This window comes from Asparagus officinalis, unplaced genomic scaffold (genome assembly GCF_001876935.1).
Source record: "Asparagus officinalis unplaced genomic scaffold, Aspof.V1 AsparagusV1_Un483, whole genome shotgun sequence".
Classification (NCBI taxonomy): Eukaryota; Viridiplantae; Streptophyta; class Magnoliopsida; order Asparagales; family Asparagaceae; genus Asparagus; species Asparagus officinalis.
In genome coordinates, this window is record NW_017972748.1 from 28,727 (window position 1) to 49,110 (window position 20,384).

The 20,384-nt window shown below is 35.3% G+C and overlaps 2 protein-coding genes across 2 annotated transcripts in view; both read right to left on the reverse strand.

The window, feature by feature from the left end:
• Positions 1-468: 468 nt before the first annotated feature.
• On the reverse strand, positions 469-5,074 carry LOC109827861 (tafazzin-like). The gene is made up of 7 exons (XM_020394881.1): positions 5,013-5,074; positions 4,828-4,946; positions 4,677-4,742; positions 3,532-3,729; positions 2,925-3,043; positions 1,657-1,762; positions 469-1,502 (listed from the first exon to the last, which is right to left on the reverse strand). The coding sequence occupies exons 2-7, from the start codon at positions 4,900-4,902 to the stop codon at positions 774-776; spliced, it is 1,293 nt and encodes a 430-aa protein (XP_020250470.1). The 5' UTR covers positions 4,903-4,946; positions 5,013-5,074; the 3' UTR covers positions 469-773.
• A 10,448-nt stretch (positions 5,075-15,522) lies between these two features.
• LOC109827858 overlaps positions 15,523-20,384 on the reverse strand; it is a 6,160-nt gene continuing 1,298 nt past the window's right edge. The window contains 7 exon segments of the mRNA XM_020394879.1: positions 15,523-15,831; positions 15,932-16,024; positions 16,731-16,826; positions 18,018-18,088; positions 18,941-19,083; positions 19,182-19,259; positions 20,334-20,384. Coding sequence (XP_020250468.1) covers positions 15,749-15,831; positions 15,932-16,024; positions 16,731-16,826; positions 18,018-18,088; positions 18,941-19,083; positions 19,182-19,259; positions 20,334-20,384 — 615 coding nt within the window. The 3' untranslated portion in view covers positions 15,523-15,748.

The window sequence follows — 20,384 nt, forward strand, 5'->3', positions numbered from 1 at the left end:
ATAGGAAAATTATTTTTGATGTACTGTATTTTAGTTGTGACTTTCTCTGTTTTATGTTTCTAGTAGTGTATGCAGGAAAATTTTGTTTTTGAAGAAATTGGCTTTGGTCTATTAATTCTGACTTGTGATATTCAGAGTATTCTGGGTATTTATTCGTACAAAGGCTGATATATGTTTTGAGTTTCTTACATGATACAATACATTTTCACTTTCGCAAAAAGGGTGATATATGTTGACTTTCTTCCACGATTTTTCATTTTCTCAATGTGTTGGTGCTAGAATTATGTTGATGTTGAACTGATTATTTGGTAATGGAACTTAGTGAGAAATGGTAGACTCTGGGTGAATATTTTGTAACTGGCCAATCTGCTTAGGAGCATTACTATCAAATCTTGAGGGACAATAATTTTGTAGAGGGCAAATATAAACATGGAGGAAGAATCCAGAAACAACTGAATATTTGCAAAAGAACTGACAAAAAGCATCATACATCTGTTATTGTTCAGGCTACAGGAAGCCCGCTTATTTCAGAAACAGTACTGCTAAATGTACCAGAATTTTCAAATTAATCGACAAAAATGAGTTCACACAGTACAACTAGCTGCCCGCTTATTTCAGAAACAGTACTGCTAAAATGTACCAAAAATTTCAGATTAACGGACAAAAATGAGTTAACACAGTACAACTAGCTACTCGAATTAGTAGAACCTCAAGACAGCCACGAGCTCTCAATCCTGAGCCTGCGCTTGTTTTGTTAAGGCCTGGGGTACAAACTACATACAACTGCGCATATTAAACCCACTGCCTTCAAAGAACTGTTTCCATGCCTTAACTGGAACGGCTTCTTGAATTCTAAAGCCACCCTCATCAGGCAATCTTTCATTCACAAACTGCTTCCATGCCTTAACTGGAGCAGCTTCTTGAATCTTAAAATGCCCTTCAATTGATGATCTCTTATTCATGAACTCTTTCCAGGCCTTGACCGGACCAGTTTCTTGAATATTGAAGGTACCTTCATCAAGCAACTGACCATTCATGAACAAGCCTCTCGCAGCAAATCCCATAAACTCAGATGGGTTTACATAATTACGAACTCTGGACATAATACCACCATCATAACTGAAGCCCATCCCGAGTGTTTGATGAGAGGATTCGGGCTTCTGGGACTGTTCGAGGGATTTCTTTTGCTGGCTTGGAAATCTTTGTTTCACAATCTGGGAGGTGTCTCCACCAGTTGACATAACATTTTCCATGCCAAATGCTTCCCAGTCGACTTGCTGCCAAATATCATATTCATATCTTTTGTCATGCATGTGATACTGCTCGACTTCAAATTGATGCTCCAAAGCTAATCTCTCAGCTTGAAGTTTTAGCTCTTGGAGGCGATTACCTATCCTTGATGACACAGCATCATATAGAGTTCCTCTATTCGCATCTTGGGTATTATCCTTGGAGACGAGTAGATCTTCAAGATAGATTGGGTCACCAACTACCACGGTAACCTGCAAGAATTTCCAATAAAAAAATATAGCACATAAGCGCAAAAGGAGAAGCTTCATTTAGAACAAGGGCCAATTATGATATGCTACAGAAAGATTAATTACAATTAATCGTGCATTAAGATTGCAAAGTGATTTATTATAAATGATGATCTACCTGTTTCCCGACTTTGGGGAATTTTGTTCCTACGGGCATGATTTCTTGCATTCCTGTGTGGACAAAGGGGATGACTATTGGGATGCTGTCTGCATCCATCACCAGCCTGGAAGATCCATAAGGAATATGATCATGCATTAGTACAAAATCCAGTAAAACTCAAGAAATCAATAAACGGAGAATCACCTAGGATGAACAGGTGCCACTAGGTAAATTTGACGATGATCCACAGGCAAATAGTCGGAAATCATAGCTATGAGTAGCAAACCATATTGATATATTACCAACATCATATCTTGGATTGGAGTTTTTCACATGTCCTATTGTATCAGGAAACCATTTTATAAAAATCAATTCTTGGATTGTTCTCGTGCCATGAATATATATGCACTTGTACCAGACCTTACTCAGGATGTTTTAATTGAGGCATGCACATGTACATGCATTTGTTGTTCATCAAAGGCTGTGCATAGGTGTCTGCATTTTCTCATCCTACTATCTCTTTTGCATTCATAGCAAAAACCAAAACTGATCATGGTTCCTTGAATGTGAAGCTGATGGTTCATCACGGGTGCATAACTTCATGAATGTATGATAACTTTTTTCTACTCACCAATTCAATATAACTGAACTTTGGAGCTTGTCCATTTTTTCAGCCACCTCTATAACTATTTAGAATATGACCATATTTTGCATGGTTCCTTTGTTGGACAAAAGACTGATTTACTGAAGCTCTTTCCATATTCCATAAATTGAAACTGAAGATCCAGATTTACTTTTATTTGCTTGACAGAGTATGCATGAAATATTGAAATGGAAAAATTCGGCATGTTAATAACTGACAGCTTTTATGTCCCTTGATAAGCATGAAAGGTATCTTCCTAGTTCCAACAATTCATTGTGAAAAATGGAAATTATGGAAGCAAGAGCTCGGTCTTATTAGAAATCTAATATACACTTCAATACCATGCCTAACAGAAAAGGAAAATGGAAAAACAAAGCTCACTCATACGTAAGGATGGAAAAATAATTTAGCAGGATATTATCAGCTCAAGGTTTGAAACTGCTAATAATGGGTTGATTAGGGGCTGTGCTAATTTGAAATCACTAGAATGGTAAAGATAACTCTGTATATCAGTATATACTTTAAAAATTAAACGAGCTATTTCAAAATGATTCAAACCGGCCATGAAATTTTGAGTTAATACTTGAGTCTATGGAAATATTCAGCATTTAAGCTCAAATTACTGTTTTATTTTCCCACTTACCTTCCAACCCCTCTCTTGGAAGAACTGAGAGTTTTCCCACCATCCCTAGAACGACTTCCCTCGGGGAATATATGAACCCACCCACCATTATTTAGCTTGGACAGAGCCATATCCATTCCCTGAGTACAAATAACACAATGTACAAATTGGATGAGGCTTTTAAAAAATTAAAATATAAAGAAAAATAAAAATGATTATATCAGGAAAGAAAGTGGCACAAAAATGAGTATGCATATTTAGAGAGGCTGGAGACTCAGGTACTAAAACATGCCTGCTCCTCAGCTCAAATACGTAAGTTTTCCATATGTTGAAACAATATTAAGCAAAATCAACCCAAGATTGATCCACGGAAAATACATCCACAAAACAGACAAGAATTTACACAACATATATTACTGCCTGGTGCAAGAGAATATATTTATATTAGGATACTCATGTAGAAGTCAAAAGAGTAGCTCCACATTTATACATGAAGTTGTTGACATCAAGTAAATCAGCAGAAATATGAAAGTCTTCAAAAGAATACATAAAGAGTTGGACATGATGTATAGCCTTAAAAAAGCATCGGAGTCGTTTAAGAAAGAACTCTCTGAAAGTGATTTGATACCTTCTGATAAATGCCATCACCACGAGAAACAGGTAAAACTTTGACACATCGGAAGAATGCGGATAGCACTGGATTGCTGAAACAGCGATCAGTTGCACAAAGTGTCCATCTCAAATTGTGGGCATCCAGCATAATGTTTGGTGGAAGCAATGAAGCGACCACAAACGGATCATCTATAGCGGCTACATGATTGCTTACCTGGAATGAGGTGGAAGACAGTGATTAATTGACCCATACAACAATGAGCTTCATAACTAAATATTGCAAAATTTAACTTGTAATGAAATATTGCAAATATTTACTGTAACATCCTAGATACTAAAACATTTCAGCAATAGTAACATGACTTGAAATTTAAAATATTTGAAAAAGCTTTGACATCTACATGTAAACTATAGTCACATCAAACTCTTGACCAGATAACATGCTTATCTATATTATTAGGATTATTTACATCAAGGTACCCTCTGGTATAGTGTAACTACACGGGTTAACCTGGGGTTTGTGTATCCACGCGGATAACCCCGAGGTTACTGAATGAGATTACACATATAACCCCAATGAAAGTATTCTTAGGGTTATTTAGGGTTACCAATGTAATCTCGGTCAGTAACCGTAGCATTATCCATGTAGATATGGAAACCCCAGGGTCACCTATGTAATTATATTGTACCATACGGCACTGGGATGTAACTAATTCATATTATTATTTATTAATAACTGAGAGCATCCTCAGATCTCCAACACAGAAGACATACTACAGCAGAAAAGAACACAGGAGTTACCTAAACATCATCAACACCTTCTAGAGACCTCCGAATTAAAATACAACATACAACCAAAGACTGACTTATGATGGTAATTTCATGCCTTCTCCTTTCTTTTTCCTTTCAATCTCACAAACATCATCAATCATGAAAACTAAAAAAAAAACCCTCACTAATTAAGACATTGAAACAGCAAAGGAAACCTATATCTTGCGATAAATTCCAATATGTTACTATTACAATTCAACCTTATATGTCAGAGATCTGGCTACAAGCTTATGAACACTCTCTCTTTTAGGGTTCTCTACCCTAAATCAAACCCTTCTTTTCCTTGATTTTGATGGATAACACAACATTTATGAAAAAACTTCTACATACCGTCAAAAGGGGTTTCCCTTTAGGTCTTTGCAGCAATGCCTGATGCAATTTCTCAGCTCCATATACCTGGATGGACATCAATCAAACACTCAAATTCTAGATTTCACAAACAAAACCAAACAAAAAAAATTCTGAATCCACCTCAAATTACCTTAACATGATTAAGCCCATGCATAAAAACATGGCAAGCACTCCCAATAACAGGCACGGCCACAGCTTGAAGCATCCGAACGATCACGGAATCATGGACCCCATCAACACTCTTACCAACTGCAATAAAAAATCAAATTTAACACAATTTCTCACCAAAAAATAGCAACTTTATCAAAATCTTACCTCTCTTGCGACAAAATCTATAAGAAGCATGAGGCTTCGACGAATCGGAGTCGGATCACCAATTGGATGACGGAGACAGCCCGCGAATCGTCGCGATTCGGCCTTCCAATGGCGGCGTGGCGATCGCAGCTGCGAACCGGATCGAATCGATCGCGGCATTCGGATTTGGACCGCCCCGGAGCTACGATCTTTCAAGGCTCGCGGCTTCTCGATCAAATTTCTTCCGCCACTTTTGCGATGCAATTCTTTGGTTTGTAATAATTCTGGAAATTTTATTTTATATTTTAATTTATTTTAGGGTTAGGGTTTTGATTCAGCGCGATTGGGACAGGGGCTGAGTGTTCTTCGTTGATTGAGAAAGGGTTTTTTTTTCCTTCTCTTTCTCTTTCTTGAGCAAGAGGTTTGATCTTATAGAGACGTATAATTGCAACTAGCAAAAGGGCCCGGAGATAAGGGACTTCAGTATTGAGTGGTAAGGGCCCACTAAAATATGTTGGGGGTTTTGAATCGGTGTGCTTTTAGAATTTGGAAGTATCAGAATATACAGTTGGGGCCCACGTAAACATCTTAAGAGACACTGTGGATAACGACGTCGGGTAACCGGTTTGACGTGCGCGACACATTTGGGCTAGGCCTGCTGGAAAAGAAACCCCATATTCACTCCAGCCCATTTTTTCTGCTCTCTCATTGTAATCACTTCGCTATCAAATGATTTCTAAAATAATTTATACTATAAACTGCAACTATCAAATGATTTCTCAATTTAGTTCTTCGTCAAATCAAAGTCCCTTTATCTATTTTAAAATATAACATGTTAGTTAACTTTTTAAGATTTTCATTTGGAAATTTGAATTTTTAATTTCATTGTGAATCTTAGGCGTTTGTTTACATAGACAAGCATCGTGTTAAGGTTACTATACGTACATTAACTTATTATACTTTATCAAAAATATAATTTAATTAGTGGTTTAATATGTTGTAACTTATTATTGCCCCACTTAATATTTCCAATCATAACAGCTCTATGTTTTTTTTTTTAAATTTCTGCTGAAAAGATCCTCACAATGTAACCCCTCAACAAGGTTCAGAACATGAAATCATCAACATCACCACGAAATGTAATTCATAAAAGGCTTGCTTGTTTTAGTTGATACATATTTATTGTAGAATCGGCGAAAGAATTGGAGAAGAACAGGTTTTGGAGCTCAGGTTATGTTTTGGTGTTTGGCGATCGACCGCGGTGCAAGGCTGGTCGACCGAATTCGTGCACAGATCCTGCGTATGAATTAGGCCTTTTGGCGGTCGACCGCGAGGGGCGCGGCGGTCGACCGTAAGACGACCGTGAGTCGGGTCTGGGCCTGTTTTATTGTTTATTGTTCTGTTTGGGATTTGAGTTTGGTATAAATATCAAACACGTTTTAGGGTTTCTTTGGCTTTTGATTGGTGATTGTTTAGGGGATATTTGGAGCACAGAAAAGATGTATTTTCTGAGCTATTTGTTTAGGGTTATATTTGGAGAGATTAAGAGTTTTGTTGGTGAGATTAGTTGATTGCTTTGAGTGATTTATAATCCCAGTTTGTACTTTTCTTTTCTATTAGTGAAAACCCCATCCCCTTCTTGCCCCGTGGACGTAGGCAACTTACCAAGCCATGTTAAAATTGGTGTTTTGTGTTTGTGCCGTTATTTTTGGTTTGTTTGGCCTTTCTCTCTCGTTCGTTTGTTTGATTTGGTTTCTCGAAGCACGTCGTCGGTTTGGTTTTGGCTTCTACCGCGCACAACAATTGGTATCAGAACTTGGGCTACGCTTAGGCTATTTAGAGGAGTAGATCGTTTTGGAGGCTCGTCTAAGGCTTCGTTTGGTGATAAAGATTGCTTTAGAAGTTCGTCTAGGGCTTCAGTTGGTGATAAATGTGGAATTTTTACTATTGGTGATCTTGTCTACCGTCGTGTGGGGTGAGATCTTTCGAAGACTCTTCTTAGGGTTTTAATTGGAGTTTGGATCTATTCTTCGTTTGTTCCGCATTTGTTTTGGTGCTTTGAGAAAGATGGTCGAGAAAGAAGGATTTGTGGCTGGGTTATTTGATTGTTGATGCGGTGCATTGGATTATTGAGAAGTGCTTTGACCTGTAAATTAAAGTCCTATGAGCACATTGGTATGAGCAAGAAGACCGAGGTGGAGTTTGACACTTCTATCCATCGATCGAGGGGCCTTTTTAGGCGGTGTTTATTTAGGTATTTGGGGGCCTTCCAATGAGGCATCATTGGGAGGTATTTGATATTTTGGTTTTCTTTGTTGGTGGCTGTTCTAGGCATACTTGGGTTGCAACCAAATCCCGATTGGATAAAGTCCTAGTAGTCTCCAATATTTGAAGAAGTGTATTGGCAGAAATGTGAATGTACTTCATTTTGATTTTAGAGGGAGGTACAAGAGGGACCTATTTCTGCGTTTGTGCCGAGCTCACGACAGTTTGCGACACTTCATTGGAGAGGAAACATTAGGGCGACGAGATGAGATGATAGTTTTTGATGGGTCGTTCCTTGCTCGAGGAGGATCGACGTTGGTTGTCGAGCATTGGATTGCAGAGAAGTTTTAGAGCTTCGACATATTTGGATCATCTTAGTCATAAGTTGCCGACTGCTGCGTTTAGAGATTTTGGATCTGGTGGAGCTGCTTTAGATTTTGGGTTGCGTCGGATGTTTGGTTGCCCAACATTTGGTCACATCGAGAATGTAAGATTTGATCCAATTGCACCTTTGGGATTCAGAGGCTCGTTTGGTTATCAGTTGGGAGACCTCTAATTTTGTTTTGAGCATGTATGTCACTTTTGTCTCTCGGCAGGTGGAGAGTGTTGATCAGATTGTTTGAATATCGCAGCAGGTGGAGGGTAATGCTACTCCACGTTGGATGGAGTTTACTTCACATACTCCAGATCATACTGCATCATTTGGGATTCCAGCTGATGTGATACAGATTTGGGAATCATTTGGATTTGGATGCAGATGATGAGTTGGTTGATTCGAGTGCAGCTGGTGAATATAGTTCTCATTTGGATACGGCCATTAGTTCACTTCAGGTGGAGGTGTTTGATTTGTTTCACTTTGGGGCCATTGGGAGAACTATCAGCCACATATTTGTTGGTGAAGAGTTGAGAACTTTTCTATTTGATTGAGGGCCTTTGGAGGCCGTTGGGTGAACTACGTGAATGCTTGATTCCTTGGGCAAGAGCATACATAGACAGTCAGTTTTGATGCAACTGATTAGATGGGTTGATACCGACGTTTTGGAGTTTGTTCGCATTCTCATTTGGGTCTTGACTTGTTGTGGATGGAGTCCGTTGTCGTGATTTTGTTTTACTTCGTACTGGACACAACAAGTAAGACATTTGATTTGGTTGGTGCGGCTCAGTTTTTTGGAAGAAACTTCACCGAGGTGGAGAATTGTAGAATAGGCGAAAGAATTGGAGAAGAACATGTTTTGGAGCTCAAGTTCTGTTTTGGTGTTTGGCGGTCGACCACGGTGCAAGGCCGGTCGATCGAATTCGTTCACAAGTTCTGCGTATGAATTAGGCCTTTTGGCGGTCGACCGCGAGTGGCGCGGCGGTCGATCGCGAGTGACGCGGCGGTCGATCGCGAGTGACGCGGCGGTCGATCGCGAGACCCTGTCCGTGAGTCGGGTCTGGGCATGTTTTATTGTTTCCTGTTCTGTTTGGGATTTGAGTTTGGTATAAATATCAAACACGTTTTAGGGTTTCTTTGGCTTTTGATTGGTGATTGTTTGGGGGATATCTGGAGCACAGAAAAGAGATATTTTCTGAGCTATTTGTTTAGGGTTTTATTTGGAGAGATTAAGAGTTTTGTTGGTGGGATTAGTTAATTGTTTTGAGTGATTTGTAATCTCAGTTTGTACTTTTCTTATCTATTAGTGAAAACCTCTTCCTCTTCTTGCCCCGTGGACGTAGGCAACTTGCCGAACCACGTTAAAATCGGTTGTTTGTGTTTGTGCCGTTTTTTTTGGTTCGTTTGGTCTTTCTCTCTCGTTTGTTTGTTTGATTTGGTTTCTCGAATCACGTCGTCGGTTTGGTTTTGGCTTCTGCCTTTTTATTTTGATGATGTTTTAACAAACAATTTACAACTAATATTGTTTGTCTAGTGCTTGTGTTTTCTTATTTATTCTAGGCAAACAATGCGTTGAAGGTTGGATGGAATTGCGCTAAACGATCACATCAAATGGAGGTGGGCGGAATATCGGTATGAAGCCATTGCACATTCAAGACAAGATCCAAGATCAAGCTTCATCCGCAACCAAGTCAAGCATATTGAAGATCTCATAGCTTGGGTATAATGTTTTAGGTTTATGCTCTGTGTGTTGGTACTTTAAGCTCAATCATATTACACACACACACACACATCATTTTTGGTTTCGTAATTTTCACGTTTTTATAAATATGAAACATATATACTTGTTTACATATATCCACGTTTTATATTTATCGTTTTTGTTTAGCAATATGTTTAGCCATATATATATATATATGAAACAAATGGATATAGTTATATATATACACGTATTTGTTTCATATCTATACATGCAAATAAATATGATTTCATTTATGAATTAAAGATGTTTATTTGAAAAAGTATGTGTTTATAGATTAAAGACTTGTTTAAATTATTGTATATCTTTTATAAAGTCCATTAATCCATTTAAAAGAAGTTTGAAACTTGTTTGAAGTCATTTTGTCAAAAACATGTGTTGTTGAGTTTTTATGTTTTGAATGGTTAACAAAATAAATGATATCTCAGAAATGGGAAATGCAATTTGAGAAACGTTTTTCTAACATATTCTATTACATGTTTATAACCATTTTCCAAAATTTTATAATTTTTTGAATTGAATTACTATGCTGAATTGATTTTACAAAATCGGGTGTTTCAGTAGGTTTTAGAATATCTGTGTTAAAATATTTATTTCTCACAAATGGGAAGTGATATTTAAGAAATTATTTCTCTAACATGTTTATCAACATGTTTAGAAATATATAAAAATTTCATGATTTTTACAGTTAATTTACCATTTTAATTGATTTTACAAAGCCAGATACGTCAATTTCCAGAATGCTGGATTTTGGGGTATTTTGGTCTTTTCAGCCTATAACGGCTAGTTTTGAGTATTCTCGGTTTTTGAGGGCTTTTTGGCATTTTTCTTAGGTTCTTCTTGGCTTTGGGGTTTCCTATATATACCCCATCATGCCTTATACCTCTCAACCATCCAAGAGAGTTTCTAAACAAGTTTTTAAGTGTGGTTTAAGTTTGTTTAAGTGTTTGTTTACAAAATTGGTTTTATGAAGATTGTTTCACAAGAAGAGGAGATTAACTTGGGTTTGAGCTTTCAATTTCACATCTCCATCTCTCTTGTCTTAGAGAAGTTTTACTTAAACTCAATCTCTAGCTATTTATTGTCATAGAGATTAGCTTGGGTTTGAGCTTTTGACTCATCTAGTTCTAACAAGTTTGTTCATTTTGATAGTGCTTACACTTTATGAAAATTTATTGAAGCACATCAAGGGAACTTGGAGGAGATCCGACGAGCTTTGGCGGCTTTCTCTTCAAGTTCTATTGGAGCATCATGCACTCGTCAACTAGGGGATAACCTTAGTGTGGTAAGCGATTCTGAGTCCGAAAGTGATCTTTCCATTAATGAACTCGCTTATGCATATGATAGATTAACGCATGCCTACAAGAAATTACAAAATAATTTTATTGATTTAAAAAGCAAACATGTAAAATTAAAATCCGATCATGAGAAGTTAGCTTCCAAATTTGATGTCATTGCAAAAGAAAATACTATGCTTAAAGAAAACAATGACATGATAAATTTGGAAAATAAAAATTTGACCTCATCTCTCACTAGCTTATCTCATGAAAAGGACAATGCCTTGTTAGAAGGTAGTAAAAATAGATTAGATTTATTAGTAAATGATTATATTTGCTCTACTTCTAATAACAATACTTGTATGCATAATGATGAGTTGAATCATATTAAGGATCACATAACATCTTTAGATTCAACCCTTAAAACATGTATTGTTAATAATGATAAACTTATGGACTTGTGTGCAAAATCCTATGTAAATATTTCTAAGAAACTCATATACTATGCACATATGTATAACAAGATTTACAAATACTCTATTTGCGGCCGAAAAGGCCACCTTGCTAATTTTCGCTATGATGTACAAAAACCTAAAATAAATAATCACAATTATGCATCCCATCAAGTTTCTTCATCACATGTACACACACATGCACCCATTGATCATCATAAGCATACTCTTGTGTATAGATGTGATCTTTGTAATCGTTTTGGTCATTTGGCCAAGTATTGTTTTGATTTGAAAAAGAAATCTTATTTGTCAAATGTTTCTAGTAGACCATATATTTATAAATATGATGTTCGTGGTAGATTTAGCCACTTAGGAAAGTTTTGTTTTGATAATGTTTCATATTTTCAAAGAGCTTCAAATAAATTACTTTTGTTTGCAAATGTTTCCCATGCACGAGTTAATGGTCCACAAAAACAAATGAATCTCTTTTATTACACATATTGCAATCGGAAAGGTCATTTGCAAGATTACTGTTATGACCGTGTTAGTGCACAAAATGCGCCCAAAAGGGATCATTACCCTAGGGTTTTGAGCTTTAACGATAGGGGTCATGTCCCTAGACTCTTAAGTACCAAGAGTAATTGAGTACCAAAGCTTGTTTAATCTTTAAGAATAATTTTTTATGTTTTTAGTTTTTCATGTTCTTAAAGATGATTTTTATTTTAGATTTTATTGAAAACTATTTTCAAAATCTTTAAAAGATAGTGTTTGTTTTAATTTGTATTTTTGAATTCATTGTGAAACACTTATATGATGATATTTGTGTGTTTGAGCTTATGGATTATCTATTTGTGCTTTATAATGTATTCTTTATATGGTTTGATCAAGTTCTACAAAGAAAATTTCCCTATTGATCAAACATCATTTTTGAGCTTAACCTTGATTTATGATTTCATATGAGTGATTTATTTTTCATTTGGACTTTTATGAATGTCATGATTCTCATGATTTGTTTTCATTTGAAAACTTTTTTTTATGATTCTCATGTTTTTTTTTTTCATTTATAAATCTATTTTCACATGGTTTTTATGTTTTTTTACTTTGAGACATATTTTTTCCATATTGATATATCTATATGTGTTCTCATGGTCTTGTTGTATGTGAGTTATGATTTGCATGTTTTACATCTATGCTTGCTCACATGTTTGCCTTAGTATTCATTTCATACATTCATTAAGGCATTTTGATAGGGGAAGCTTTTCCCTATTGTTGTGTTATACTCACCTATGCTTATATATAGGGGAAGCCTTCGCTCTCTTATCCTTTGTTGTTTTTCCCTTTTTGATGTTGTCAAAGGAGGAAAAATATTATGAGTATATCCTACCTTGTTTTTATGCATGATAATCGTAATTTATATATTCATTTTGTATCATGCATATCTCTTTTTGTAAATTGTTTGTCATCATCAAAAAGGGAAAGATTGTTAGCCTTTTTATTTTGATGATGTTTTAACAAACAATTTACAACTAATATTGTTTATTTAGTGCTTGTGTTTTCTTATTTATTCTAGGCAAACAATGCGTTGGTGGTTGGATGGAATTGAGCTAAACGATCACATCAAATGGAAGTTGGCGGAATATCGGTATGAAGTCATTGCACATTCAAGACAAGATCCAAGATTAAGCTTCATCCGCAATCAAGTCAAGCATATTGAAGATCTCATAGCTTGTGTATAATGTTTTAGGTTTATGCTCTGTGTGTTGGTACTTTAAGCTCAATCATATTACACACACACACACACCTCATTTTTGGTTTTATAATTTTCACGTTTTTATAAATATGAAACATATATACTTATTTACATATATCCACGTTTTATATTTATCGATTTTGTTTAGCAATATGTTTATCCATATATATATGAAACAAATGGATATAGTTATATATATACACGTATTTGTTTCATATCTATACATGCAAATAAACATGATTTCATTTATGAATTAAAGATGTTTATTTGAAAAATGATGTGTTTATAGATTAAAGACTTGTTTACATTATTGTATATCTTTTATAAAGTCCATTAATCCATTTAAAAGAAGTTTGAAACTTGTTTGAAGTCATTTTGTCAAAAACATGTGTTGTTGAGTTTTTATGTTTTGAATGGTTAACAAAATAAATGATATCTCTCAAATGGGAAATGTAATTTGAGAAACTTTTTTCTAACATATTTTATTACATGTTTACAACCATTTCCCAAAATTTTATAATTTTTGGAATTGATGTACTATGCTGAATTAATTTTACAAAATCGGGTGTTTTAGCAGTTTTCAGAATCTAAAATATCTGTGTTCAAATATTTATTTCTCACAAATGGGAAGTGATATTTAAGAAATTCTTTCTCTAACATGTTTATCAACATGTTTAGAAATATCTCTAAAACTTTCATGATTTTTACAGTTGATTTACTATTTTTAATTGATTTTACAAAACCAGATACGCAAATTTCCAGAATGCTGGATTTTGGGGTATTTTGGTCTTTTCAACCTATAACAGCTAGTAACGGCTAGTTTTGAGTATTCTCGGTTTTTGAGGGCTTTTTGGCATATTTCTTGGCTTTGGGGTTTCCTATATATACCCCATCATACCTTATTCCTCTCAACCATCCAAGAGCGTTTCTAAACAAGTTTTTAAGTGTGGTTTAAGTTTGTTTAAGTGTTTGTTTACAAAATTGGTTTTGTGAAGATTGTTTCACAAGAAGAGGAGATTAACTTGGGTTTGAGCTTTCAATTTCACATCTCCATCTCTCTTGTCTTAGAGAAGTTTTCCTTAAACTCAATCTCTAGCTATTTATTGTTTTGATTATAATTTTCATAAGCTAGATTTTACATTGAGTTTATATTTGATTTTATATTTGTTTTACTCTTTGCTTACTGGATTTACACCTTTTAGCGACGGACAATTCCGTCGCTAAAGGTCTAAATTCCGTCGCTAAAAGTTATAGCGACGGAAAAAAACAAATTCCGTCGCTAAAAACCCGTCCCCACATTGAGGGTCCCTAATTGTACTTTTAGCGACGAAATTTTCGTCCCTAATTTTAAGCGACATTTTTTTCGTTGCCGTATTTTTTTTAAAAAAATTAAAAAATAATTAGCGACGGAATTTCCGTCACTAAAACCCGTCGGTAAAATTAAAGAGAGACGGAAAAGTTCCGTCGCTAAACATGATTTTTCCGTCGGCAAAAACTTTTTGCCGACGGAATAATAGCGACAGAAATTTTTCCGTCGCTATAAGTCATGTTATAGCGACGAAAATTGCCGTCGCTATTATTCCGTCGGCAAAACCACATATTCTAGCAGTTTACACACACAAACATTGAGCTTATTGTATTTACATACATAATATAATTTGAGTTGTGGGGGAGTGTGACTTAGAGTGTGAGCTTACATTGAGTTCTCATCCATTATAGAGAACAAACATTTGTATTGAGCCTTAATTGTGTAGATCACTTTGTAATACACTTGTACACCGAGGGGAGTGTGTGGTGAGAGACGGGATCGTCACAAGAGGAGTAGGGTAGGTGGTAATACCTAGAGGTAGGTTGTAATTCTTAACACTTGAGGGAGACACGTGCTAAAGACCAACACTTAGAGGGTGTAGAGTGTGTTTACAAGAGTGTGAGATTGTAAAGTTTTCGGTGAACTAAAAACCCGAGTGTGAGATGTAAACGTTATTCAGGTGAGCGTAGAAAACTCAGTTGTGATAGTGGAGATCTCCTCAAGGTGAGGAGTGGAGACGTAGGTCAAGTGGTTGACCGAACTCCGTGATCATATCGTTTGTTTGTGTTTGTCATTGGCGTTCTTTTATTTGTGCTCATACTTATATCGTCTTCTTGCATTGTTTATTTATCCCACTATATTGTTTACTCTTGTATTTATATCCTTGCATATATCTCATAGTGTATCTCATTGCTAGGATATTGCCCTTTGTTTATATTGCTCATTCTTGCTCATAACACATTGTATATCTATCTTGCAAGAATAATTTGTTAATAAGTTTTAATCGGCATTAAATCGGATTAGATTAATATAAACCCTATTCAAACCCACCTCTAGGATGCTTTCAAACATTTATTTGGATATTTTCTTTTATAATCTACTAGTTGTTTTATGAAGCGATGCATGGAAGTTAGTATTACCGTGTTTAGTGACCAGCTGATAAATAGTATGCCAATTTTATCACGAGAAGTTCAATAAAACATGTAAATGAGTGAATTTTAACACAAAATCATTTTTTGATAGCTTCTAGAATGCCATGTCAGAGAGATGATAATACCCACCTCAAAAAACCTGAATAAAGCGTACTTATGAATTCCAGTTTCAGAAAATTCAGGGACAACCATACATGAAGGCATACAATTCTGTCAATAAATATTATATATAATTTTAATACAACAGTGCATGCAGTTTTTTTCCCATTTCTAAAGAGGGAAATAAATGAAGAGAAACAGAAGAGTATATAAAACCGGTAGAAATAATAAATAGCAGAAAATGGAAGTAATGGAGATCTTTCTTTCAGCAATCCTATGGAATAATGGTTTTTCTTTAAAAAAGGGTGGAAAAAAAAAGAATTTAACAAATGAATATCTTATCTCCAGGAACCACATTGCGCACATTCAAGTAGTTGACATCAGCCACAACGTCTCCAAAATCATCTGAACAACCAATTATAGCTGTTAATCTAAGTTCTCCAAGAAGTTTCAATGATCTTAAATACATCTTACAACAAACTATAACTAGAAATAGAAAACGAACCTTCGTAAATCGTTCTTACATCATCTACGTACTCTGGTATGAGTTTCTTATATACAATTCCACCAGGATGAGCATCCAAGACGACCAGGGTTCCTAAACAAATTGTCAGACATTCCATAAGAAAATACATTCTTGCAGAACCCAAATGATTCCCGTGTTTTGAGACATTGAAACTATTTGGATAGAGATACCTAACAATCCAGCAAAAATTTCTTAACAATTACAAATTTTATCATACTTGTGTATTAGTTACCATACAACAGCTTATTGAAATGTCTACATGTATCTCTGTTACCAAGCCTGTGTATACTATGAAACCATGTCAGATGTTTCCAGTTTATATGTATGCAAATTATTATTTCATGTATTACATATTCATATTCTGAAAGAAACATATGAAGTTTGTTTGGGTGTAGGGGTCACTTGTGAGTTTGGGTACTTATTTTTTGTGTGTGCACGCGCACATTTGCCCAATCAAACATTTTATGATAATTGACAAGAAACTATGTGCATAATTAGTGCATCATGACCAACTTAAACAATAGTTGCTTTACAGAAGCTACTATTTGAAATGAATATGCTGAGTATTTATTGATTCATTTCCTTATTGATAGCCACTGAAACTAGGAAGAGAATATCTACCTATCAGATCAATGATATCATCAATTTAGAGATTAAATTATGATGGTATGCTAAACAACTAGACAGATCTAGTACCAAAAAGGTAATTGAATATGTAAGCCTAAGATTCTCAATATTGTAATTTTATTTACAATTGAAAGATAAATGGATGCCATACCAGGTGCCAACCATGCTTTCGTGACATTACTAGGTAATGGAGCTAGCCATAGGATGTTCCTTAGATTGATAGAATCATCATACACCACATTAGATCCTAAAAAATGATTGTTAAGTCAGTAAAACAAATTATTAATGAACAAGAAAACTAGAATATTGAAAATAAAATATTTGTAGTTTGTAAATTGTGATAGCATGTGGAGGAATAATTTAGCATTCTGTCAGGAATAAGTAAATGACAACAAAATGGCATCGGATGATTCAACAACATTGCCATAAAGACACCCTGAAAATAGGCTAAAATACTAGATTGGCCTAAATGGTGACACCCCTTTACCACTTTGGCCTAAAAAGTAACGCCGGCGACAATTTAACCTAAAAGTGACAAATCAACGACAAATAGGCTTTTCTGATTGCCAGAGTTATTTTTTTAGCAAAAAGTTAAAAGAAATTTTATATATAGACCACTCAATCTCTCATGATTTTTAAATTAACCCATCTCCTTTCCCTAAATTTCTAAAATTTGTGAAAAAAACATCCTCTTTTTCCACTATCTTCCTCCTCCTTCCCACCATCTTCTCCATTTCCTTATTCTTCCTATACCCTAACATTACCTCCTTCCTCACTCCATCCCCCACATTTTTCATGAATCATTACACTTACTTTCTAATTTCCTTCATCTCCTCCAATCTCTTTTACTCCAAATCCCCAACATCTCCTCCTCTCCCCCTTTCCCTCTTCCTTCTTCTCCTCTTCCTTTTTCTCACAGTCTCTTCCTACTTGCTTCACCCACTCCCAACACCCCAAACTAAACGTTCCACCACAAATCTTAACCTCATTCGTCTCTTCTTCTCTTGCACTTTCTCTTCCTCCTTGCTTCCTACTCCTCTTTTATCCTCCAATCATTAAACCAATCTCCTTAAGAGTGAGGATATGTGAAAGAAAGGAGAGAGAATTGTGACGATTGGGAAAAGAAAAGAATGAAAGAGATGACAAGAAGGATGAGGGAAAAGATGGTGGGAAGGGAGGGAGAGAGGAGTTCTTTTTACAAATTTTAAAACTTGAGGGGTTAAATAAAAAATATATGAGAAATTTGAAGGGTATATAATATATAAAAATCTCTTAATTTTCTTGCTTAAAAATCGCTTCTGGTGACTGAAAAGGTTTATTTGTCGCCGATTTGTTACTTTTTAGGTCAAATTGTCGCCGATGTCACTTTTTAGGCCAAAGTGGTAAAGAGGTGGCGCTATTTAGGCCAATTTGATATTTTAGCCCTGAAAAATATGACCTGTTTGGCAATAGCCCATGTTGTAGGGGAACAATTTCTTATCATATGCTGGATACTCTTTAGCATGAAACCTGCAAAATGAACTACACGAGTAACTTTATTATGAATGATAAACAATATTAGAAAATTGCAATGAAAATTTAATGAATGAATCCTATAAAAGGGGATTTCGTGTTTAGCATTCATTAGTTATCAACTGCTGCAAACTCCGCGAGCATTCTATAAAGAGACCAAAAGACTTAGTCAAAAATAAATTCAGGATTGTTGGCAGTTCCTTTGTGCTCGTATGAAAAATCAAACGTCCAAACAAAAGGTTAGGGCAAATCCACAGTTTATCAATATTGGAAAAAAAGAAAAAGCAGCAGAACTGTATCGTTGCAGAAAAGATGTTTGTAACTCTTTGAGCAGTCATATAAGGAATTTAACGCTCTGCTATGCATGTTTTCAGGATCCTCAAATTATAACAGAATACTACTCATATATTTTCTGATAAAACTATGACAAGGAAGACAACGAAAAGAAGAGTAGAAAATTTTTAGAATAAAAAAGGCATCGCTACTCTACATACTTGCAGAGGGGTCAATACACTACAATATTAACTATGTATAAGCTGATAGAGCCTGAAAATGAAAACAAAAGAAGATAGTGATCAGAGAATGACTACTCTATGACATGAGTATTCCAACTTATAAATTTCATTTAATGTTATGCTGTTCATTTCGTAAGTTGTAGATTCATAGACAAGAAACCTCTAAAGTCTAAACCATTTGAAAATTATTTTTCCAAGTAAATGTCCTGGATTTCAATTGAAGCAATGATGTTTTCTAGCAAGAACAATTCTCATCAAAATTCTTATCTTATACACACTTATTTAAGAAAATAATAGATAAACTTAAGTATCCTTTATAGCACCTCGAACTCACAGTATGCCAAGCCTTCCAGTGTCGCTAGCCAGGAAAATATGCCCATGAAACAAGTCATACCGGCTAAGAGACACATTAAACCCCACCAATGGTGCACGTGCTGAGATCATTTCAAATAAGAAGGCAAAATACGAATTTAATTCCTGTGTACACAATTTTTATTTTCATCACATGAATTGCGCAGGTAAAAACAAAGACTAAAGTTACTCTAAAAAATAACTTAATTAAGAGTAAAGCAAACCTTGTTGGCAAATCGGAAAGTAGTAGGAGTTCTTGTGAGTTGGCATTTGTCCTTAACCAGACCCTCAACATCAGGAACCTGTTGTCTTAAAGGTAAAAATATAGTTACAACTTTAGACAGTTGACAGAAAATATTTCGTTCACCAACCGAAAATAAATGTTCCTAACACGATGCTGTAGGGAATTGTACTTGACAAAAAGAGTTCCTAAATCCATACTGTGCCTGAAACACAATATATTGGCATTCAATACACACCTAATGCAGTAGATGAGATTAAGATGAACTTATCCAAAATTTTAATTGTTCAACCGTGTTAAGCAAGATAAAGAAATAAATAAAACTATATCCATCAACACAAGTTTGGAGTTTTGATGCAGCAACGACGACTTTAAGATGATATACGAGCAACCTATGTTCAAATCCTACTGGCCACAAATTTAATGCAGATTTTAAAATGAATTGCTACCACTGCATGAGCTTGTTGAACTTTTTTCTCTTACACATTTTGCAATTTCATTTTGGCTTAATTGCACTTGAATGCCCTATATTTTCACCTACTTTGCACTTATATACCCTCACAAGTTTCCGGTTACACTTATTTACCCTAAAGTTTTTAAAATTCTGCACTTTAATACTCGTAGTTATGCAAATGTGAGAATTTTCCCCATGCGACACTCACAATGCTGATTTTAGACCATTTCAACTCTTAATGTTTGTTAAATTTGTCTGTCAAACCTATCAAAATCCAATTTTAAATAAGAATTAGGGTAGGCTTAAAATATAATTGCTGTAGTTTTAACAGTATTTAAGGGTTAAAATTTTCCAAAATTAATGTGTCACATGAGAATTTTCGGGACGGTTCAATAACTAAAGGTATTTGATTGAAATTTTAAAAAACTTTAGGGTATATAAGTGCAACCAAAAACAAGTGAGGTTACACAAGTGCAAGTAAGGGAGACTATAGGGTGTTTAAGTGCAATTAAGCCTTTCATTTTCGTAGTCACGTCTAGTACTTTGACATCCACATGAACAAAACTATGCATTACTTACTTGGATTCTGATCTAAACCAGAAAAGGTTCCTTTTTTTTTGTGGATAAGAAGGCCAAGATTGTAACTTTTAAGACAAAAACCAAAGCGTTCACCAAATTCACCTTGATCACAGTCGGATCCAAAGACCGCTGAATCACCGCCGGATCCCCGCC

Bases quoted from the DNA above. Each gene is read 5' to 3' on its own strand.
- LOC109827861 (XM_020394881.1), bottom strand. From the start codon at position 4,902: ATGCTTCAAGCTGTGGCCGTGCCTGTTATTGGGAGTGCTTGCCATGTT. The intron at 3,044-3,531 runs GTATCAAATCAC...ATTTGTACTCAG, and splicing joins GTGATGGCATTTATCAGAAG to GGAATGGATATGGCTCTGTC. The intron at 1,503-1,656 runs GTAGATCATCAT...AAATTCTTGCAG, and splicing joins TCCCCAAAGTCGGGAAACAG to GTTACCGTGGTAGTTGGTGA.